The sequence below is a fragment of the Mesoplodon mirus genome (assembly GCF_964341445.2).
Source record: "Mesoplodon mirus genome assembly, chromosome: 3".
Lineage (NCBI taxonomy): Eukaryota > Metazoa > Chordata > Mammalia > Artiodactyla > Ziphiidae > Mesoplodon > Mesoplodon mirus.
Window position 1 is genome coordinate 106,939,926 of NC_138978.1, and position 23,409 is coordinate 106,963,334.

The 23,409-nt window shown below is 37.0% G+C and overlaps 2 protein-coding genes and 1 long non-coding RNA gene across 3 annotated transcripts in view; 1 reads left to right on the forward strand and 2 right to left on the reverse strand.

The window, feature by feature from the left end:
* Positions 1 to 1,014, reverse strand: part of RSBN1 (round spermatid basic protein 1) — a gene marked incomplete at its 5' end in the record, with an annotated part of 43,128 nt that extends 42,114 nt beyond the window's left edge. Inside the window, 2 exon segments of the mRNA XM_082613422.1 lie at positions 308 to 971; positions 973 to 1,014. Coding sequence (XP_082469548.1) covers positions 308 to 971; positions 973 to 1,014 — 706 coding nt within the window.
* LOC309799832 lies at positions 37 to 11,086 on the forward strand. The gene is made up of 3 exons (XR_014293351.1): positions 37 to 205; positions 2,556 to 2,646; positions 9,836 to 11,086. It is a non-coding gene; the product is annotated as an uncharacterized lncRNA (long non-coding RNA).
* Positions 2,644 to 23,409, reverse strand: part of PTPN22 (protein tyrosine phosphatase non-receptor type 22) — a 59,727-nt gene continuing 38,961 nt past the window's right edge. Inside the window, exons 12-21 of the mRNA XM_082613423.1 lie at positions 22,288 to 22,364; positions 21,323 to 22,140; positions 19,561 to 19,644; positions 19,302 to 19,411; positions 17,430 to 17,457; positions 14,186 to 14,269; positions 13,601 to 13,716; positions 11,138 to 11,168; positions 7,444 to 7,521; positions 2,644 to 3,114 (exon numbers count right to left, since the gene is read on the reverse strand). Coding sequence (XP_082469549.1) covers positions 3,050 to 3,114; positions 7,444 to 7,521; positions 11,138 to 11,168; positions 13,601 to 13,716; positions 14,186 to 14,269; positions 17,430 to 17,457; positions 19,302 to 19,411; positions 19,561 to 19,644; positions 21,323 to 22,140; positions 22,288 to 22,364 — 1,491 coding nt within the window. The 3' untranslated portion in view covers positions 2,644 to 3,049. The remainder of the gene's footprint in view (positions 3,115 to 7,443; positions 7,522 to 11,137; positions 11,169 to 13,600; positions 13,717 to 14,185; positions 14,270 to 17,429; positions 17,458 to 19,301; positions 19,412 to 19,560; positions 19,645 to 21,322; positions 22,141 to 22,287; positions 22,365 to 23,409) is intronic.

A 23,409-nucleotide genomic window follows, 5' to 3' on the forward strand; every position in this document is an offset into this window, starting at 1 on the left:
TCCCACGCCAAGGACCGCGCGGCGCGGAAACCCTGGCGAATTTGAAAACAAACGTTGGTAAAGGCTCGGGGAGGGGGGACTGGTAAGGGGGTTAGTAACTGACAGCTCGGCCTCGAAGCGAGAAGCTTCAAGTAGGTCAGACGGTGTCAACGGTTTGCAATCCAGGATCCACCCCAGTGGGCTTAGGGGAGTAGAGCAGCAGGAGGTAAGCAGGGAGCTGGAGTCTTTCGGGGCTAAAGGGGCGGGATATTGCAACAGAGAGAGACCTAGATAGAGCCCAAGCTCGGGGCAGTTCGGCTGCTCTCACCTCTCTTGGGGGCCTTGATTAGAGGCACCCCTCCAGTCCTCTCGCCGTTTTCCTGCTTGTCCTTGTGCTTGAGCTCTCCCGGAACGCAGGAGCCGGGGTCACCATCAGAGCCGCGGTGGTGATGGTGCTTGTGCCGCTCCTTGTGGCCCTTATGCTTGGGCCCGGCCGCGCTCACCGTCAGGGGTGAGAAGGTGAAGAGGGCCGAAGTGCCCGGAGCCGGGAGAGGGGCAGCGACAGCGGGCCCGGCGGGTGCCAGCGAAGGTGGCGGCGGAGGCGGCAGGAGCAGAGGCTCAACAGGGCCTGGGACGGTTGGGGCTGCATTCGTTGGCGGCAGCGGCCCGGGATGTTGGCGGCTGCGACGCCGCCGGTGAGGGGGAGCGAGAGGGGGGTCCTGGCTCGGCCTCCCCCGCTTCTCCTGAGACCCCCCACTGCTCGCTCGGCGCTGCCGCTTCACTCCCCGCGGCGAGACCCCAGCGTGGGGTTTCTCCTTCCCCTCTTTGTCCGGCTCCTCCTGCGCCGCCACCGCCCGTACTATGCGGACCGCTCCGACCTGCGCAGCCATTTCACCCACAAACACACATTTAAATGGCCCGACCGCCCCCCCGTCCGCGTACCGCGCAAGCGCCGCCCGCGCACGGCCCGCTGGGCATTGGAGTCTCTCCCCCCACTCTCCGCTTCTCGGCCATTCTTCGTCCAAAGCTGAACATGGCCGGAAGCAGTACTTCCCGGAGCTTCTCCGCAGGGCCCTCCAACCGAGCTCTATTGTAAAGCACTCTGGGCCGCGCGGAGCCTCACGGGAGCGGTAGTTCTCCGCGCCCCCGCCGCGTCGCTGGCTCGGTGAGCCGAGGAGCCGAAAGGGAGCGTGCGCCGAGTCACGCTTCGGGCTGCGACGCAACCGCCGCTGGGCGGAGAGTTGCCGCCAACCGCCTTAACGGCCGAAACAATGTTAATAGCTTTCAGTCTGTCGGCTCGTTCCCATTATCGTCTCCATGTGCCCCTTCGTCATTTTACACGGAGGAGTTGGTCTCCATAGTTACTTTTCAATTTCTTATTCCTCTCACAACCTTTGTGAGGTACAAGAATCCCCGGCCTTTTACCCCTGGACAAACGATGAGATGCAGAGGAAAAAGGAACTTGGTAATATGTCAAATGAGGGCGATTTTGCTTTAAAATCGAACGGAGCTGCAAATCAGACATTTCTGAACCTCTTCCTGGCCACTGATTGCTATGGTTACAAGTATAGGCGCGACAAGGCAGGTGCAAGAACTGCCTGGGAGCCTGGTGAGCGCCGCCCACCTCGCCGTCGAGCCGCATCCCCTCTAGTGCCTGGAAATGTATAGAGTTCATCCATTATTTTGAATCCTTCCCTACAATTACGGGAAAATTCTAGATGGAAAAACATGTTTTGAAATTTCTTAATAAGATTTTTTTCAAATCGTAAGTATACGATTGCATAAATTTGAGAAGTGTGTCTACCAGAGAACACTCCAGAAATCGTCACTACTCACCAAGGTGTCCGCCCAGAAATTTATTTACAATTTGATCGTCACTTTACATTTTACCGCCTTGATAAAGATATTTGGAAGTAATTGATTACAATAAAGTACTCAGATAAAATCTCTGTGGTTTGATGACACTAGTACCTGGAAAAGTACTCAGCTCGATGAACACTATAAAGTTAGTTTAAAAACCAAAAAGTTTATTGAGCACCTCTTGTGTACATTACACTACAATAAACAGGTAATATTTCATCCAGTGTGTGCCTTCATTGGGATTCCTAATGAAAAATATTGAAGAACAAATGCTGTTTAAGTATTTCATTTTTTAGAAAGTTATGAACTCTTTAAGTGAAGTCATTAGGATGTCAGAGGAATCCTTTGTAATAATTACCCACTAACTTATGTGTTACATAAAATTAGATTTGAAAGATCAACTTTAAGATAAGGCAGATCCATATTCATATAGAAAAAAATTTTTAACTAGTAGTGCCTCTAGTTAGTTGGATATAAATTGTACATGTTTATATAGGACCTTTGAAATGAAAAAAAATGCCACCAAAAGATAGCTACTTTGTTGATTATTCTTCTAGATTTGGTAACTGAATAACATTGGCTAAACCTTGTCCGGAATGTGCTTGAACATCTTGTTATTTGGTATATCCAAACGAAAAACTGATTACTGTCATTACATATATATTGTATTCTCTTTAAATATAACTTCTTTTTCTTACTACTCTTGTTTCCCACAGCACTTGGAAAGATGTATACTCCATTTAGGCAAAAATAATTCCCAGGGAATAGTCATTGTCACAAGCAATAATTTTATACTGTAACCACAAGGTAAGATTTTTCAAAACACTTTTTATGGTAACTTCTGAAAATATAGACATTTAATTGAGATCCAATTTTTACAAATCTTTTAAAGTTTATATTTATGTAGGAAAGTAAAGTAGACTAAAAATAACTTCCAAAAAGGAAAAATAAGTCCATTGTAAAACTTTCTCATACAGCATTCTCTATACATAGCTTAAATGACAAACTCCTATTTGTGCTTTCCAACCCGGTGTAAATGAGATGAAAATGTAAAACTTCTGACATTTATTTGCATATTGCTTTTAAATGCTATTAACACATTACCGTATCTTCATTGTAGATATTATGAATATACAGCACTTATTCTAGCTAGCAGTATTCTAGTAGTTTCATTTGCAGATTCACTTGCAGCTGATTTTCCAAACTTGTGTTAAATATTCCAAGTTGATGGTGGGTTCCTTGGTCCTTTGGGTTTTGAAAAACGATTTGCAAAACCTGGGAACAAAAATAAAATTGAATGAAAAAAGAAAGATTTCTTATACAGAAATGAACACTTGGATTTTAGAGTGTATTATAATATGTGCAAATACATGGATTTTTTTCTAAAAGGTTAGACAGCATCTTTGATCAATTTAGTAATTTTTTGTAAAAGCATTCTAGTAATTATGTTAGTGCTTAAATGATAACAATAGAATACTAATAACATTTTAAATTTGTAGAACACTTATAAATTTAATAATGGTAATAATTAGATGATTGTAATAGCCTTTGGTAATTCAGCATATAGTATTCTTTTTTCCCAGGTTTATCAAAATATTATTGACATATGTTTGTTTACATGTGACATGTAAGTTTAAGGTGTACAGCATGATGATTTGATACATGTATATATTGTGAAATGATTACCACATTAAGGTTAGTTAACACCTACATCCCCTCACATAATTGTCTACTAGTGTGTGTGGTGATTTTTTAAGATTTTCTTTTCAATATAAGATTTTACTTTTAACAGCTTTCAAGTATATAACACAGTACTGTTAATTACAGTTGCCATGCTGTACATTAGATCTCCAGAACTTATTCATCTTATAACTGGAAGTTTGTACCCTTTGACCAACATTTCCCCATTTCCCCCACCTCCCAGCCCCTGGCAACCACCATTCTACTCTGTATTTCTATCAGCTAAACTTCTTTAGATTCCACATGTGAGAACATATAGTACTTGTCTTTCTCTGTCTGGTTTATTTCACTTAGGGTAGTTCTCCCAACATCCATGTTGTCACAAAAGGCAGGATTTCCTTCTTTTTTGTGAATGAATAATATCATATATATATATACATAATAATTCAGATAGTCATGTATGTATATATAGAGTCAGCCCTCCCTATCCTCAGATTCTGCATCCACAGATTCCACATCTGTGGATTCAACCAACAGTGGATCAAAAATATTCGAAAAAATATTTCCAAAAAGTTCCAAAAAGCAAAACTTGAATTTGCCACACACCAGCAACTATTTATATAGCATTTACATTATACTGGGTATTATAATTAATCTAGAGGTGATTTAGAGTAAACAGGAAGATGTAGGTAGATTATATGCAAATACTAAGACATTTTATGTAAAGGACTTGAGCATCCTTCGATTTTAGTATCCACGGGGGTGCTGGGACCAATCCCCCTTAGGACTGGTACGACTCTACGAGGATTTTTCACTGTGCAGGGGGTTGCACTGCTAACCCCATGTGTTGTTCAAGGGTCAACCATATACATATATCTCTCACATCTTTTCTATCCATTCATCTGTCAGTGGACACATAGGTTGTTTCCATGAATTGGCTATTGTAAATAATGCTGGAATGAACATGGGGTGCAAATATCTCTTCTGAGATAATTTCATGTCCTTCAGATATATATTCAGAAATGGGATTGCTGGATCTTTAATTTTTTCAGGAACTTCCAGACCGTTTTCCATAGCGATTGTACCAATTTACATTTCCACCACAGTACACAAGGCTGCCCTTTCTCCATAGCCTCACCAACACTTGTCTCTTGTCTTTTTGATAATGGCCATTCTAATAGGTATGATGTGATATCTCGTGGGTTTGGTTTGCATTTCCCTTATGATTACTGATGTCAAGCATCCTTTCATGTGCCTGTTGACCATTTATATACCTTCTCTGGAAAAATGTCTATTCAACTCCTTAGCCCATTTTTTAAGCTGATTGTTGGGGTGGGTTGTTTAATAATATCCTTTATCTATGTCTTTTCACCCACCACCCATTCATCAGAAAAACAAAACTGGGGAATTTAAATTTCAGAAAAATAAGCGCTATTGCTTTAGAAAATTATTGTATTAAATTCAGTTGTACTTCTACTTTGACCCAGAAAGCCCTCAATTTACTCAGAGATTACGTTTGAAAAGATTAGAAAAAATAAAGTATTAAACAATCCTGAAAACCTAATAATAAAACTAAGTGGTTAATTATTTTTATTTCTCTCTCTCCTCAAACACTCCCCTCCAGGCCTCCCCCCCCCCCCCACACACACACAGAAGGAGGATGAGGAAATTTTGCATAACCAATGAAGGCTATTTCTGGATGCCTTCAGAATATATGCAGGTTGATGACGTAGGTTCTTAATCACTTTAGCAACATATGACTTTTCTTTGATAGCGTTATATTTTCAAGGTACTCTTACACTTAGCAACTTTAAGGGCTCAAATTGAGCAATGAAAGAATCGAAATACAAAGGGAAAACAGAGAATGGAAAACTCAAAGATGATTAATTTCATCATCTTATAAAATTGTGGGAATTATATACCTTATAGAACTGATGAAAATGATCAGCTGGTTAAAGCACCCAGCTCAATGCCTGGCACATAGTAACTACTCAAGTACTGCCTAAATCTGAAACACCAAAAACTATGCCAGAACTGGAAGACAAGGAGATTAGGGAAGAGGGAATGAAAAGAAGATAAAAACAAGAAATCCACTAAAATTTATTAATAGTGGTGGTAAAAAAAAAAAAATTAGGGGGAGGGGGCGCACAGCCTAGTTCCTGCACATTTCACTCCTCTGAGTGGTAAATAAGAAGATAGAAGGAAATATATTCCAGGTTCAATAGTTTCACACAATAGTCACAAAATTATCCATTCAGTCCAGATAGCTTGATTGTAACTGAAGTGGACTGAGAATAGAAGTAAGAATATAACACATAAGTACTAGGTATCTGAAATTTGAGGAATAGCTACATTCAGTGTTTTTCACTGATCAATACTCAATAGTTTAGAACAGTAGTGAGCTACCTTTTTTGCATGTAGGACAATTCAGGAAAAATAAAAATGTTTATAAACCACAAATTTTTTCATTCTAATTTAAGTACTTTTTGAGTAAAATGCCCTTATAATGCCTCTTTTATAAAAGAGAACCAATGAAAAAATTAGGTGCTGCTTTTTAAGTAGATAAAATGTTCAACTTTGAGAAGAAACAACATGGAGACAGCTGTACAATATTTTATCCTCATATTATATCACAGACTGTTGTAAAGTTATATGGGCCATGAGTTATTCAAGTGGTGTCTCTGACTGAGAGAAAAGAAGGAAGCAAGGAACATTTGTGTTCCAGGTAAAGTTTGGTGCTTTTTTCATAGGTTATATAATATTCTACATGAACTTTTTAACTAAATGATTTCATAAGAATAATAACTTTTTTCTAATTATAACATTTTAAACCTTAGAGTTAATGTAATCCAAGTAAAAATTTTAAAGCCCAAGAAACAGATCCAGAGAGTCTAGTTGAATACTTTGCCATGGTGAGATAGGAACCATAACCCCAACTGCGGCAGAGATTGCTACCTGTCCACTAAAATTTTTCCTTGCTTCTTCTTCAGGAATAGAATAGTATATGGGAAACTGTCTGCCCAGCATTATTGCATTTCCCAGTGTCTTTTACAGTTTGGATATAACACATGTATAAGTTCTTTTCAAGGGAATGTGAGCCGGCATAATGTTGCCTCTTCCAGGCCAGTGCCTTAAGACCAGAAAAGGAGGCCACACCTCTTCCACATTTTTCTCTCATCTTCTTGCCACCTGCAATCTGAACGTGGCAGCAACAATTCTGATCATTCAGATAAGGACAATACCATAGAGCAACAGTTCTCAGGATGTGGTCCCTGGGACCACTGGAGGTCCCCCAGACCTTTTCAGGGGGTCTGCTTTTTGGTTAATAATAATTTTTAGTAGTAATATCCTATATTATTTGCTATACTCCTTACAAAAATTATAGTATACATAATACTACCTTAAATAGTATCATGAATTTATGTTATATAGAATAATGGAATGCTTAATATAAAATTATTTTAAATTTATAGCTTATACTAAAGAGCAATTGGGCAAACAGTTCCTTTAAACTGTCAGAATTGTGCTTCAGCGCCTAATGTTGCATGAGTTACACAAGATTAGATAGCAGCATCTTCTGTTCTTTTCATCACACTTGTATATTTTTTTATAACTTTGCTTAGATATGAACTAGAGTATTATGGCATTTCAGAATTTCTTCATTTGGCTTTCACATTCATTTACTACATGCCAACGTGATCATTTGGTACCTAGTTTTATTTTCCATATATGCTAGGCAATTCAGACCTATGTAAGATGTAAGAGTTAGCTGAGGTCAAAAATAAAAAGATAAATGGCATGAAAAAGAATATAAACATAAGGACGTATACATGCAAACTTAAATCATATTAAAGTTGTATCTCTTATACTGTAAATAATTAAGATAAATATTTTTTTAATTCTGCTGGGAAGTAACACACATACCAAAATTCAAAAAGGAGCTGGAGTTATTTGACTGAACAGAGTCTGCAGGATTGTTTGATGGGGAAGAATTACAGATACCTAGAATCAAAAGAAAAAAATGTAAGGGAAAGAATGGATACAGACTCAGACCACATAATTGTTGAGATTACACATTTCCTCCAAATTAATTAATACTTCCAGATAAACATATCGCTATCAAATGTAACAAAAGATAGATGTTTACAAATGGGTTGACACTATAATTTTCTCATTTTTGTGTGCATATTTTTTTAAGTTTTCTTTTCTTTGCAAACAGATTGTTTGTATAATAAACCCAACACTAGAGAGAATCACCAAAGGATACAGGAATACAATCCATTTTACTGTGAATCAACTTTTTCTGGGATTTACATTTTGGCTTTCAACTGCATCTTACTTTGCACTCTGATCGCTTTTAAGTACACTTTTAAATAATTTGTTCTCCACATTAGCTCAACCGTGGCAAGTCTGTGATTTTTCTTCCACCATCCTCTACGCCTGTAATATCTTTCTTCGCTTTCCAGCCTACTTTTTTCCCATTATGGATGATTCTAGTTAGGCCCAGAATCTGCCCAAAAGCACTGTTACGTTGCTTTGTTTTGCTATTTTAGCTACCTATAGCCAGACTTAAAAATATATTTCTCTTCCCAGCACCTTAATATATTCATGTATCAGTATCTGCCCAATTCTGAAAACAATCCAGTGAAAACATGGTCCATATTTTTTTTTTTTTTTTTTTTTTTTTTTTTGCGGTAAGCGGGCCTCTCACTGTTGTGGCCTCTCCCGTTGCGGAGCACAGGCTCTGGATGCGCAGGCTCAGCGGCCATGGCTCACGGGCCCAGCCGCTCCGCAGCATGTGGGATCTTCCCGGACCGGGGCACAAACCCGTGTCCCCTGCATCGGCAGGCGGACTCTCAACCACTGTGCCACCAGGGAAGCCCATGTCATAGATACTTTTATGCTGCCTGCTCAGCATTAATTCCTTCTTCTGATAATTGAACTTGAATTTTCCTTTAAGAAACCACCCCTCTCCAATGTTCAGCTGCCATACTTCTCGTGGAGCTCATTCAACCCTTAGATGAAGGAGCTGACCTATGACTAGGGCTGTCAGCTGGTACTTTGCCATGGTCACACCAGTTGTTTAGGTCTGACCTCATTCCTTATTGGTCAGCGTCCACATGTAACAATTGCTGAATGTTAGGTATGACACTATCCTCTTAATCCAAGCATTAAATATACTGGCAATAATTGGTTTAGGTTTAGCCAAGACAATCAGGCCCAATCAACACTAGTCATCAATCAGGCTGTTGCTTGAGCAACCAGGAAAGAGCTCTTTTTTTTCATCATAAGCCTGAAATCACATGGTAAAAGCCTGCCTATGAGTGAGCTAACAGAGTGAAACAAAGTTAGGAGATATGGAATGAGATTTTACATCTCTAATTACATCATTTGAACTCTTGGTCATAAGCCAATAAATTCCCCTTTTCTGCTTAAGCTAGCTTAAGTTGGGTTTTCTGTCACTTGCAAATGAAGGATTTCCTAGCAGCTAAAGTTTCCCACCAAAAGTAGGCATCAGGTGGCATAGCTGACAGCTTCAACTCTTGTCACCAGCATCCAGAATGATCTTTTCAAAAGACAGATCATGTAACATCTCTGTCTAAAACTCTTCTGTGACTTCCCATTGGGTCATTAACATGACCCATAAGGATCTAACTACCTCTCATCTCTACCATCTTTTGGACACACCTTACCCCTCTCTCCTCTTAATACCCTGCAGCTATGATGGCTTCCTTTGAGTGCCTACAACACACCAAATTCACACTGTTCTGTTCACCATCACATACCCAGTGCCTTGCAGAATGCCTGGCATATAGGAGGCACTCAACAAATATTCATTGAATGAATGAATGAATGAAAGAGCCTGACACCAGGCTTAGATGCTAACTTAAAACAACAGGTGAAGAATCCTAATTTCGTTAAAAGTAGGACCAGTAAGTCATCCAGGCTAAAGGGAGAACATATAGAACTCAGGAGGCATGGACCATCTAGAAGGGGAAGAGAACACATGCAAGTAAAGGCAGAGAAGTCTAAAGCTTCAGGATCAATTTTGGGGGCCAGATTTTGTTCTTAATTTAAGGACAGAAGACCAGAGGGTGAAGGCAACTGCGAAATAGAAATTAGCATAAATCTAGAGAATGACCTGGGAGCTCTTACTTAGAAATAAGACTCAGAGTCTCAGACAGTCATACCATATCTCACAACTATGCCAACCTAAATCTACCTGAAGTTTCTGTATCTTTGTTTGATATCCCCAAGACAGGGTTGGAGCTAGAGAAAGAAAGTTTTTTGGGTTTGTTTTCTGCTTTTTTTTTAGAGAAAGAAAACTGTAGGGACTTCCCTGGTGGTGCAGTGGTTAAGAATCCGCCTGCCAATGCAGGGGACACAGGTTCCATCCCTGGTCCGGGAAGATCCCACATGCTGAGGAGCAACTAAGCCCATGCGCTACAACTACTGAAGCCCACGCACCTAGAGCCTGTTCTCCGCAACAAGAGAAGCCACCACAATGAGAAGCCTGCGCACCGCAACCAAGAGTAGCCCCCTCTCGCCACAACTAGAGAAAGCCCATATGCAGCAACGAAGACCCAACGCAGCCAAAAATAAATAATAATTTGAAAAAAAAAGAAAACTGGGTGTTTCATAAACTAAGCTGATCAAATCAATCTTTGGCTAGCTATTCAAGTTACTCATTTCTTTGCTTTTAGCTGTTTTATTTCTTATGTTACATACTATAATTTCCTCTTGCAGTGTTTAAATTCTCTTTTGACTGACTGTAGAGGAAAGAGTATATTTTCCAGTCATGCTTCAGCCCATCATAGGTAAGAAGTCAGTTCACTTCAGAGATCAGGTGTGGTGGCAATGAAAGCAGACTAGCACAAGTTTATGGACAGGGAGATAGAGTGAAAAGAGTAAGATTCAGCTATAAACCTTCTTACTTAGATTATACCTTAAATCAAGTTTTCTCAGTGCTCTTTGTCCCACCCTAAATACCAGTATAGTACCAAATAGCTGTTTGGTCCTTGATGACTAACCCAATGGATCAAATTTGTAAAAAATATACCACCACGTTTTATATACTTTGTAGTTGTAAATAGAAATTTCTAAGATAATCAGTTTCCCACAGTTTCAGGAGTCTGGGTTTTGTTTTTATTACAATATAGGAAAAACAGTAAGCAACAGACTTTTATTGCTAATAATACATGGTAAAAATGGAAATGTGTCAATACTTTGCTTATTTCATTGAATCAACACATTTGTTTCACAATATGCTTTGCTATGACTACTTTCAAAGAAAGTACATCTGAGGTTAGACTGCTGGGAATTTTAAATAACACACTAGTATGACGGTATCTTACCATGGGTAGAAAGTGCCAAACATCATACTATTATTCCTGTGTATCAAACAGAAACTTTCTTTCCCCTTACTCCCTACCCAGTATTAGCATTGTGGAACCTAGCAGACTACAAGGCCTAGGGGTGATTGTTCTGATACATAGGACCCTAACAAGGTTCTGTTTAGGAATAATATTGTTCATTTTTTCAGAGTGGTTATGTAAGGAAAAATTACATAATATTGAAAGTGGTATGTGTATTCTAAAAATAAGTAAAAGAAACTTACTCTTTTTCATGTTTCGCAAAATTTTCAAACTCTACAAAATGAAGAAAAGGAAAAAGTGAGTTTTTTCCCTGTGAAATCCAAAATACTTTAATCAACTAGAAATATAGATTTCAGTCAAAAGGATTAATTTCTTTAAAAATGGATATCAAATGTACAAAATTATTTTTCTATCTTGCCAGTTTTTAATTCAGTGCAAAGTCTCCACTTGATCTTATCTTGCTACATTTTCCACCCATATAAGAATCACACTATTTATTTAGAAATAGTGCTATTGTTGTGTCAGGGGGAAAGATGGAGTTCCTACCTGTCTTCTTTACTAGGCGACCATTCCAGGACCCACAATGGCTTCTGAAGATAGCTGTGATACATTGCCATTTCCATTCAGGCCAAAAAATTTTGCCAGTCATTTTCTGTACTCAGTTTACTGAGGTCCACTTCATACTGTTAACCATGCTACTTTCTTCTCCCTCTTTCAGCAAACCCATGTCTTCTGCCTCCTTTATGGTGAAGTCTCTAACTTAACCTCTTCTAGGAATCTACCCAGATTTCTTCTTTTCTTCACATTTCCTCAGGGTGTATGTTTTCAGTTTGTTCCATAGTATTTTACTTTTTGATAATTTTCATGTTGTTTCTTATATAGGCATTCTAATAGATCAACTGTACTCTTCTCAAGGACATTTAGATGTCCTTTATGACATTTCTATTTTCCTAATACTTAGAAATGTAATCTTCTATATAATAGATATTTAATAAATTTTTTTGAAAAATTTTATTTAGTTTTTAAATATAGATTATTTATAATTCAAAATATCCTAGTAAAAATGCTCCCATCTTTGTTTTCCATCTACCTAGTTTCTGATCCTCCCCCCGCAGGTAACCATTGTTGTTAGTTTTTATGTATCCTTCCAAAGTTACTTATGAATATATAATATAAATATAGAGCATATTTTCACCCTTTTAAGCAAAAGTTAATAAAATATATAAAAGTATATTGAGAGTCCTCATTCTTTTTTTAGCTGCATAGAATTCCATTGTATGCATATACCATGATTTATGATTTATTTAATCAGTTCCCCTAATGATTAACATTTATGTTCCCAATTGTCTACTCTTATAAATAATGGTATAATGAATAACCTGGTATACATTTCATTTCATATATGAGCAAGCATATTTGTGGGATAAATTCCTAAATGTGGAATTGTTGGGTCAAAGGATGTATGCATTGGTAATTTTGATAGGTATTGCTAAATTGTCCTCCATAGAAGTTATACCACTTACATTCCCACCAAGAGTGCAAGAGTGTGCTTATTTTCCCATAGCCTTCCTAACAGAGAGTGTAGTCAGACTTTGGAATTTGCCATTCTGAAACATGAAACACAGTATGTGACTGTGGTTTTAATTCGTATTTCTTTTATTATGAGTGAGGTTGAACATATCAAATGTTTAAAGGTCAGATCATGCACATTTACTTATCTTTGAATTATCAGATCATGTATTTTTGCTCACTTTTCTTTTAGGGTTATTATTTTCTATGAATTGCTAAAGAAATATATAATATTAAAGAAATATAGTCCTTTGACTATGATGCCAGTTGCAGATATTTTTTTCTCCAATTTGTTCTTTGTGTTTTGATTTTTAAGGTGATTTTTTGTTGTTGTTTTACCATGCAGAAATTTTCTGTTTTATTTAGTTAAATTTATAAATCTCCCTTCTTATGGCTTCTGGATTTTGAATCATAGTTATAAAGATCATTCCCACTCCCAGGTTGTAAAGTAACCTTTCCAGGTTTTTTTAGTACTTTGATGGGTTGGTTTTTTGTTTTTTAGTATTTAAATCTTTTATCCAACTAGAATATATCTTGGTATAGCTGTGAGGTATAGATCCTACCTTTTTCCCCTCTAGGTTGTTATCCAGTTGAACCAACAACAGTGATTAAAACATCCATCTTTATTCCCTGACTTGAAAGGCTCCCTTCATCATATACTAAATTCCTATACATTTTTGGATCTATTTCTGAAGTTCTCCTTCTGCTCTGTTGGTATGTGTTTCTTTTCATACACCAATATCCTACCATTTTAATTATTGAGGCTTTACGATGTTTTAATATCGGATAAAGCTACCCTTCTTTCACTGCTTTTACTTTTTTTTTTTTTTCGGTTTACTGACTATTCTTGCTCTTTTTTCCCCCCATATGAACTTTGGAATCAATTTGTCTAGTTTCAGGGAAAAAAAGTTGATAGTTTTATTGGGCATGCTTTAAGTTTTTGGGTTTTTTTTTAAATTTTTAGTTTCCCTCCATTAATTTTGATTGTTGTGAGGCCAACAGTGAATATCAGTGAAAATATTTAGTCTAATTTTTCATCTTAATGCTGGTGGCCCGGGGTTGGAGTGGCAGGGGTAGGGAGACTTTCAGTAATGGAAAGCCTCTGGCATATTTCCATAAACTCCTATCTTCTTTACCTTACTCCTTGTGAAACATTTTCCAGGAGTCTTCAATGTCTGTTTTGAAGATGTTGAATTTTCCATGGTGTTACGACAGCTAGTAGAATAAGTCTCTACAGGTTGAGCCTGCATACCTAAAAAAAAAAGTGTTTTGTTGCATAGCTTCTTAAGCCTTCAGATTGTATACAGGTATATATTCAGTAATTCTTAGCTTGACTTTTTTATTCATTATTTTTGCAATGCATTATGGGATTTTTAAATGTATTATTATTATTATTATTATTTTCGGTGGTACGCGGGCCTCTCACTGTTGTGGCCTCTCCCGTTGTGGAGCACAGGCTCCGGACACGCAGGCTCAGTGGCCATGGCTCACGGGCCCAGCGGCTCCACGGCATGTGGGATCTTCCCAGACCGGGGCACGAACCCGTGTCCCCTGCATTGGCAGGCGGACTCTCAACCACTGCACCACCAGGGAAGCCCCTAAATGTATTATTTTTATCTTATTTAATCATTCTTTGTACCTTTTCCATTTAGATCCTACTTTATTGTTAACCTTTAATGGTCTCATTTTTATAACTTTTTTGAGAGAGCACTGCCACTTACAATCTTCATCAGCAACAAGGAAGGACTCTAAAGTTCTTTCTGGCAGTGGAGGTGGCAGGGAAGAAGAACGATCTTGGTGTCTATCTATGAAAAGAGTATACAACAAAGCAAAAAAAAAAATTTCATCAATTAAAAGTCCTAAGTCAAGATCCCTTTTTGAGACAAAAATCATATGATATTGCTTATACATGGAATCTAAAAAATGGTACAAATCAACTTATTCACAAAACACAGAATCACAGATGTAGAAAACAAATTTATGGTCATCAAAGCCGGGGGGGGGGAGGAATAAATTGGGAGACTGGGATTGACATATACACATTACTATATATAGAATAGATAACTAATAAGGACCTACTGTATAGCACAGGGAACTCTACTCAATACTCTGTAATGGCCTATATGGGAAAAGAATCTAAAAAAGAATGGATAAATGTGTATGTATAACTGATTCACTTTGCTGTATACCTGAAACTAACACAATATTGTAAATCAACTATACTCCAATAAAAATTATTTTTAAAAATCCCTTTTTGGTATTGTATAACTTTTCCAATTTTTCAATATTAACCTACAACAGCCAAATAAAAAATTATCTGAACATTGACTGGAGCCTCAAGAACTTTGTTATTCTAGCTCTTTCGCCAATGAGCCTATGCTTCATCACAAACTTGTAGCTCACTTCAAAAGTATTCTTCAAAAGAAATTGAACCTGAATTTAGTCAAGCTTCTAATCTTACTACAATTTTACAGAGAATCCTGGAGATGGAGGAACATGTTAAATAAAACCATGAGGATACAAACAGCCAAATCCAGAATATTAGCAATCTTAAGGACAAATGGCCCATTCCCTCAACAAATAAATGGCATGAGAAAACTGTTACAAACTTTAAAAGGCTTAAGAAACATATAAACCAAAGGCAATGTGCAGATTTTGTTTGAATCCAGCTTCACATAAACCAACTGTAAAAAGACATGTTTGAGACACTTTGAGAAAATTGAACAAAGTCTGGAAATTAGATAATATTAAGGAATTATTATTAACTTTATTAGTGTGATTACTGCTATTATGGTAGATTTAAACTGTGTGTTTGAAAATTTCCATGATAAAAAATTTTAAATAATGGAGCTATTTTCCCACAATGTAAGTCCTAGAGACACAAATGGTGTTCTATTGATGTATGCTTCTCATTATACAACGCTAAGTATAATTATATACTTTATTAATGTCTTTTTTTTTAAATTTTTTGGCCACACCGCGTGGCAGGTGGGATCTTAGTTCCCTGACCAGGGATCGAACCCGCACCCCCTGCATTGGAAGCACAGAGTTGTAACCACTGGACTGCCAGAGAAGTCCCTATTAATGTCTTTTGAAAATGAGTATGTGGTTAAGTGCTAGAGTTTTATCTGTCTTTGGTCATTGGGTTTTTCACGTCTTAGGACTTACCTATAAAGCAAGTTCTCTTGTTTATTCCTTATATGCTGGGTAATATGCAAAAATTAAGTGCAATACTTATTTCCATCACCTAATACAATAACTGGCATATAGTAGGCATTTGACAAATATTTGATAACTACTCTGAAGTAGCTTATCACCTTCCCGTTTGATTTTAGGAAATATTATGAGACTGTAACTTTCAGGTAGCGATATCCTGCCAAATACCTTCCCAAAATACCATTTTCATCTTAATACTCCCCTGACGAAGAACCTACAATGCTTATTACTTACTGAATTAAATTTAAATTCTTCTGCCAAGCTTCGTGTGTGATAAAATACACGTAACAAAATTTGCCGTTAATGACATTTAGTACATTCACAGTGATGTGCAATCATCACCACAATCTAGTTCCAAAATTTTAATTGTCCTGAAAAAGAAACTCCACACTCATTTAGCAGTCTCTCCCCATTCCCTCCAGATTAGATTGGCAACCACAAATCTGCTTTCTCTATACATAGATTTGTCTGTTATGGATATTTCATCTGCCTAGCTTTTAAGTCCTTCAGAATTTTCCCACATTTTATCTATCCAAATTTATTTTCCATATTTCCCTATAATAGAACCTCTGTTGCAATTAAATTAACCTACTTACCATTTCTCTGTACCCATCATGCTTATTTTTACCTTTGAGTCACTGTTACTCTGATCCCTGCTCCTGGAATTCCCTCTTTTTTCCTCTATCCATATTCTTAAATTTCTTTCACCTACTCAAGCCTTTCCTAACCACTCCAGTGATACCTTTCTTTATTCCAGATTCCTGGTGATGATAATCAGTGCCACATAGATTATCACTTAATGGTTCCAAGTGAGTGTTAATTTTGTCTACCCAATTTGAATACATATATAACCATTAAGCAGTGCCCTTTCTTAAATATCCTGCCTATTCTAACACTGTATAAGGCACACGGAACTTGCTTAGGAAATGTTCATTTAATAATTACCTAATAAAAATTATAATCGGTAACATTTAATGAGAGCTTATCATTTGACAACCACTGTGCTAAAAGCTTTATATGCTTTATCTCACTAGATCCTCACAAAAAATCCTCTTAGAAGGGGAGTTCTATTAACCTCATTTTATAAGTGAGAAAAATCGATAAAGTATATAATGTAACCAAGGTCATAGATTTTGATAACTATTGGTAGGCTGGGGATTTGAATGAAAGTCTACCTGACACCAAAGCTCATGCTTTTAAACCTCTATGTTATACTGCTTATTTACGTATTTGAGCAATATGTTAATATGAATAAATGTGTTAAGGGCAACTACTACCTGTTATAATGTATGTAAAGTACCCATCAGTGTTCAAAGGATGTTTGTTGTTGATGTTGTTATTCAATGTATAAAACAAGCAAGAAAGTACTAGAGAAGCAGTGGCAAGTTAAAGACCTAAGTGACCAGAAATAACTTTTTAGAATCACACTGTTAACAATGATAAAACCAGTAAAATGGAACTGCTGCAAAGTTTTAAGAGATTGTATCTAAAATACTTTGGGTTTTTTTTTTGTTTGTTTGTTTTAGGGCTATATATCAAGGAGCAGAATTCTAAAATCCTGTCTTCCTTTTGCCCTTGACAAAACAAAACTACTAGCCTAGGAAAACCAGAAATAAATCAATAAATAGTGGAAGCTATTATGGAAACCATGCCATCTCCTGAGGTGAATTACTCTAAACTTAATGAGCCATTCTTGCAGTACAAATTCTTAGGGCTAAATGTCATCTAAAGCCAAAGAAAATTTTTTACCTGATTTGGGACTCTGAGGTTTTACACTCTGAAAAAGAAAGAAAGTCAAAGTGAAAGAAGAACATCTATACAAATCTATAAACTCAAAGCAATAAATAGCATTTTAAAATTACATTTCATATACCAATAGAGATAGTTATGAAATGTTGACCCTATTTTTCCTAATTTATAAATGTGCTGAACTGTGAAGAATCATCCACTCCTACAGTGATTTGTATATGTCATGAATATTGGTCCTAAATTGATCCTTTTTATAGTTATTTCCTTCCTACTCAGAACATTTCCCCGAAAAGTTAATTCCAGGTAAGGTTGTTGCCACTGAAATTACTTCATGACACTGAAAAAGTAGTGATTATTCTTTACTCTGGGAGTTGTTAAGCTAAAGACCATTAGCAATAATAGTAACAGTTACTAGCACATTAAAAGTGTAATTTAAGGGCTTCCCTGGTGGCGCAGTGAGTGGTTAAGAATCCGCCTATCAATGCAGAGGACATGGGTTTGAGCCCTTGTCCGGGAAGATCCCACATGCCACGGAGCAACTAAGCCCGTGTGGCACAACTACTAAGCCTGCGCTCTACAGCTTGCAAGCCACAACTACAGAGCCCATGCGCCTAGAGCCCATGCCCTGCAACAAGAGAAGCCACCGCAATGAGAAGCCCATGCACCACAACGAAGAGTAGCCTTCGCTCGCCGCACCTAGAAAAAGCCCGCACGCAGCAATAAAGACCCAACACAGCTAAAAATAAATAAATAAAATAATTTTTTAAAGTGTAATTTAAAAGGCAGGGAATATTTGCCCACCAGCACTGCAATTGTAAGCGTGTTTAAATGTTTTAGTTAATTCCTTTTCTGATCTCTGAAATTTTAAGACAGTTGGTTCATAGAATTATATACTAATGAATAACAGATTGTTCAAGGTACAGGTTTTTCTTCTAGAAGCAGGGAACATTATTCCAAAAGGTTTATCTTAAATAATATAGACATCTGTTATTTTTTAAAAAAAACTACTCTCTATGTTATCACAGCTAACAAGAAACAGCCTACCATATGACTGCTATGAACAAGCAATCTACTTATGAAACAATTATTTTTGCCTTAACTGTCCTTAAAGAATAAAGTCAAATGTTTCTTCTTTCACTGTCTTCCTTGATCACTTCCAACCTGAAGGGATCTCTCACAGTTTCAAAGTTCTTATCTTCCATATGGCATTGATTATATTTGTCTTGTTAGAATAAATACAGACAAAAATAAAGACTTGTGTACACATGCTATATCCCCACTACTGAACTATAAGTTTCTTAAGGGCAATAATTGTGTCTATACATCTTTTTATCCCCTACATCCTCTAGCACATTGTTTTATAAATAGTATCCGCTTAGGATTTACTAAGTGATGGATGTTAAAATAAAAGGAAGGGGCTTCCCTGGTGGCGCAGTGGTTAAGAATCCGCCTGCCAGTGCAGGAGACATGAGTTCGAGCCCTGGTCCGGGAAGATCCCACATGCCCCAGAGCAACTAAGCCCGTGCTCCACAACTACTGAGCCTGTGCTCTAGAGGCCACAAATCACAACTGCTGAGGCTGCGTGCCACAACTACTGAAGCCCGTGTGCCTAGAGCCCACACTCTGTAACAAGAGAAGCCACTGCAATGAGAAGCCCGTGCACCGCAACAAAGAGTAGCCCCCTCTCACCACAGCTAGAGAAAAGCCTGCGTGCAGCAACGAAGACCCAATGCAGCCAAAAATAAATAAATACATAAATAAGTAAATTTATGGGAAAAAATATATATATATAAGGAATAGGACTATAGTCCGTTGAATCCAAGTGAGTAGAGTCAGAAAAAAGTTATTGACCTTGCTTGGTCTAAGTCTTACCAAATCATCAAATTTCTTTGATTCAGATGTTCTACTACATTCTAGTGATGTTCCGATTTTTACCTTCACAGCTGAAGATAAAGATTTGGGAACATCCAGGGGGAATTCTCCTGTAAAAAAAAGTAAATATGTTTCAATTTTAGTGCTGTAATTTTAGAGAGCAATTGTTGCTCAGCAATAGCACACAGAATATTGAGAGGACCTAAGGAGTAATATAGTTAATCCACACTTTATTTTACACTTACTGAACTGTACTTACCAGCTTCCTCTACCACAATAAAAGATTCAGGTGTCCGTTCCGGAAGTGGAGGGGGAATTTCATCATCTATTCTTGGAGAAGTTGCTATCCAAAATGCCCAAAATATAATCAAAATGTTTAATTAGAAAAATCCAAAGAAAATTCTTATATTCTAATCTTGATACAAATTATGTCAAGCATCATTAATATATTTAAGCTGGTATCTGTTCACTCAAGGAGAAAACAACATAAATTCTCTAATCCTAAATTGGAAACCCAGGAGGATTTTGATTCTTCTTCAAGAGTTATCGTTTCTTTTAAAAGCTCAGAGGTATTTTGATTAAGTCAATGAGTATCAGTTAACATAATGTAACATCTTATATTAATTTAGGAAGCTTTGGATTGTTTTCTCCATAACTCTTGCCTTTTGTTTTACATAGAATATACAACATCATAAAGCACATTGACATGCCAAAGATTCAATGACAGAGCAGGTAAAAATCACAAAGATTTTAGTATCTCTTCTTCATTCTTATAGAATTAAGAATATTGATATTTTTCCTGTTTACAAAAAAATGGTATAACAAGGTTTTCTATAGAAGTATTCAGAATTATTTTTATAGAATTTAAATGCTATTATGAGAAACTGCCACCAGATGGCATACATGTCAATGTTGCTACAATCCTTGAAGATAAGGATTTGGTTTCTAATGCTGACACTCAGGGAAGTTTAAAGAACTATAGGTATCTAGAAAACTAAAATTTCTTTAAATCATAAAACAAGATCAAAGTATGTAATCCTTCCTTCTAACCAAAGAAGAAACTAGATCCAGATGAAATATTTTTATAACAAAACTATGCATCTACGTATCTATTGAGGAACTCTGGACAGTAAATAATGTCATAGAGAAAAAGCTTTCCCTACTTCCTACCTAGGTGGACCGTTCTTTATAAATTTCTGATGACATATCTAAGAGAGTTAAACTTGCTTTAACTCTTCTTTCACAACATCTTCTTTCATATCAAACTATTATAATTATCTAACCAAATATTTACTCCTACTTTCAAACCACTCACTAATATGAAACAATATGCATAATATGAAAAAATACAGAACTATAAGAGATAAAATATGAAATTAAAGTCATATAAGATTAAAATATCATACAGAATACTGAACATATATCCTCATCTATGAAGTTATTATAAAAGGACAAGAGGAAATCAAGTCCTCCTCTTCCAACTCCTGCAGGAAGAGAATTCAATTCTTAGCAATCTGTTCAATTTAGTATAGACACATGATTCTCTAACAAAAATTCTGAGTGACCATGTGGTGCTGTTGATCAAATCTTTTCTGATGTTCTTTTGGAAGTTGCTTCTGCATGCTAAGGATAAATTGTGGACTTTTTTTTTTAACACCTTTACTGGAGTATAATTGCTTTACAATGTTGTGTTAGTTTCTGCTGTATAACAAAATTGTGGACATTTGATAGACACTTCTAGGAATGAGGACTGCTGCCTTTAGAAGCACGCCTGCTGGCATAGGTCCTGTACCAGATCTGATTGCCTCTACTATTGCTTGTTTCATGGAATATTATGTATTTGTTATTGCTATTTTCAACTCATCACATCATCAAAACACTCATGGAATTTATTTTTTTGAGGAGGAGAAAAAGGAGAAGGAAGCAGAGAAGGATAAGAGGGTGGGGGGTAAGACAAAACCAAATCTTATAGAAACAGAGTCAAATCTAAAATGCTGTACAAACTTTTAAAAATAACTTACCTACTACTGCTGTCTCTTGGTTCAGTGGTGGGGGGAAATTGGTCGGAGGATTCAGTGCTAAAGAATCACGTGAATTGTAATAAGGAAAGAGAGTTGTAGAAGATTTTGGCAGTGAAGAACAAGGTAAAACAGTTTCATCTTGCTTCTCAGGTAAATCAAGAGACATCTTAGAACCAGCACTACTTGGAGACAATGATGAAAAATAAGGATCTTCTACTAAAGACATGTAAGAAAGTACTTTAAAAACACCAGAGTCATGCTGATTTGCATTAGAGGCATTGCACATTTGATGCTTAGAGTCATACGATGGTGAGTAATTCAGTTCTGCTGAAGAAACATGCATCACTTTTTGAGCCTGCTCAAGACAAGAATTGTGTGGGTGAGATTCCAAATAAAAACTTTCCTTGACGTCCAACTCTTTGGTGTCTCTCTGTTGCATCAATTCAAAGGGAGTTGATTTGGTCCGCATTATTGGCCCCTTTAAATTAAAACATCTTCCTGCTGCATTTACAGGTTTAGAGTTAGGATGTGCTCCAAACAAAATGGAGCTCAAGTCCAAACTTTGATGCTTCTGAAGAGGCTCCCCAGCTATTGGGAACACCTTTCTCTCCCATTTCATGGTTGTGTCAGCATTTTTGTTACAACCACAGTTTAGCTCCAAAAACTCTAAAGAACTGCTCTGTTTAGAAGGGTGCATTACTAACCCTTCCTTTTCATTTATTTCAGAAATCCTGAGGTCAAAGGAAGAAGCTTCTGCACTTTTCACCCTTATCCTTCCTTTGCTCTGTTGGTTCATCACTTTTGCTTCTTTTATGATGCTGAAACAAAAAGAAAGTAATGATGATACCATATCCCAAAGAGGTCTCTTCCCATATCCTCTTCTCAGCATCACAATGAGATATAAGCATGAGATTTTCCTCCCAGACACAATTAGACAACATTTAGATGTGTAAAATTATACTCACCTTTTTGGTAAATTAGGAGAATAAGAATCTGCTTCTAGATTGGGATTTTGCTTAGAAACTGAATACTTTGCTTGAACCTTCAAGAGAAGTAAGAGATTGTTTTTTAGTGAAGCAATGGCCATGAGAGATTTTAGCATTCATAAGACTAAAAAGGTATTTTTCAGAAAATATAAAGATTTAAAATAATTCATGAAAGTCATATGAGTTTCCAAAATATTGAACCCAGCAATAACTTGTTCACATACTGAAATCTAAAGGATTAAAATAAAGGATTAAATAGTGTTATAGAAATTAAGAAGGATTTGCTTATAGCATCTTTTCATATGTGGAAGTTCTAAAATGTTGTTTATTTAAAATATAACTTTAGGGCTTCCCTGGTGGTGCAATGGTTGAGAGTCCGCCTGCCGATGCAGGGGACGTGGGTTTGTGCCCCAGTCCGGGAAGATCCGCGGAGCGGCTAGGCCTGTGAGCCATGGCTGCTGAGCCTGCGTGTCCGGAGCCTGTGCTCCGCAACGGGAGAGGCCACAACAGTGAGAGGCCCACGTACCGCAAAAAAAAAAAAAAAAAAAAAAAAAAAATATATATATATATATATATATATATATATATATATAACTTTATTCTCAAGAACACTTTACTTTCAGAGCTTTCATCATCTCAATCTTTTATGTTATGTCCTCATACTTATCTTGTTCTACATTTTTCTTCCTTACTGTGTTCCAGTTATACTGGTTTTCTTGCCATTCCATTCCAAACTCGTTACCAATTTAAGGCTTTTACTCTTACTATTCCCTCTGACTGAAATACTTTTGCTCCAGATTTTGCATGGCTGGCTCTTTCTAAGTAATTATTCTCTACTTAAATGTCACCTACATAAGGAAACCTTCCTTGACCACTCAACCTAAAATCACACTCCCACCCACTTGCCCAAACACTCTCAATCTTTATTTTCTTCATAGGAATTATCACATTATGAAATTTGTTACTATGGCTCATGGAATCCAAGCTACCATCAATTGTACAATATATCCGGCCTTCGGGGATGTTTCAATATTTTTTTTTTAAAGTCAGCAATTATAAGATTCCACCTGCAGTGGGTTTAATTGTAACTCTCAAAAATGT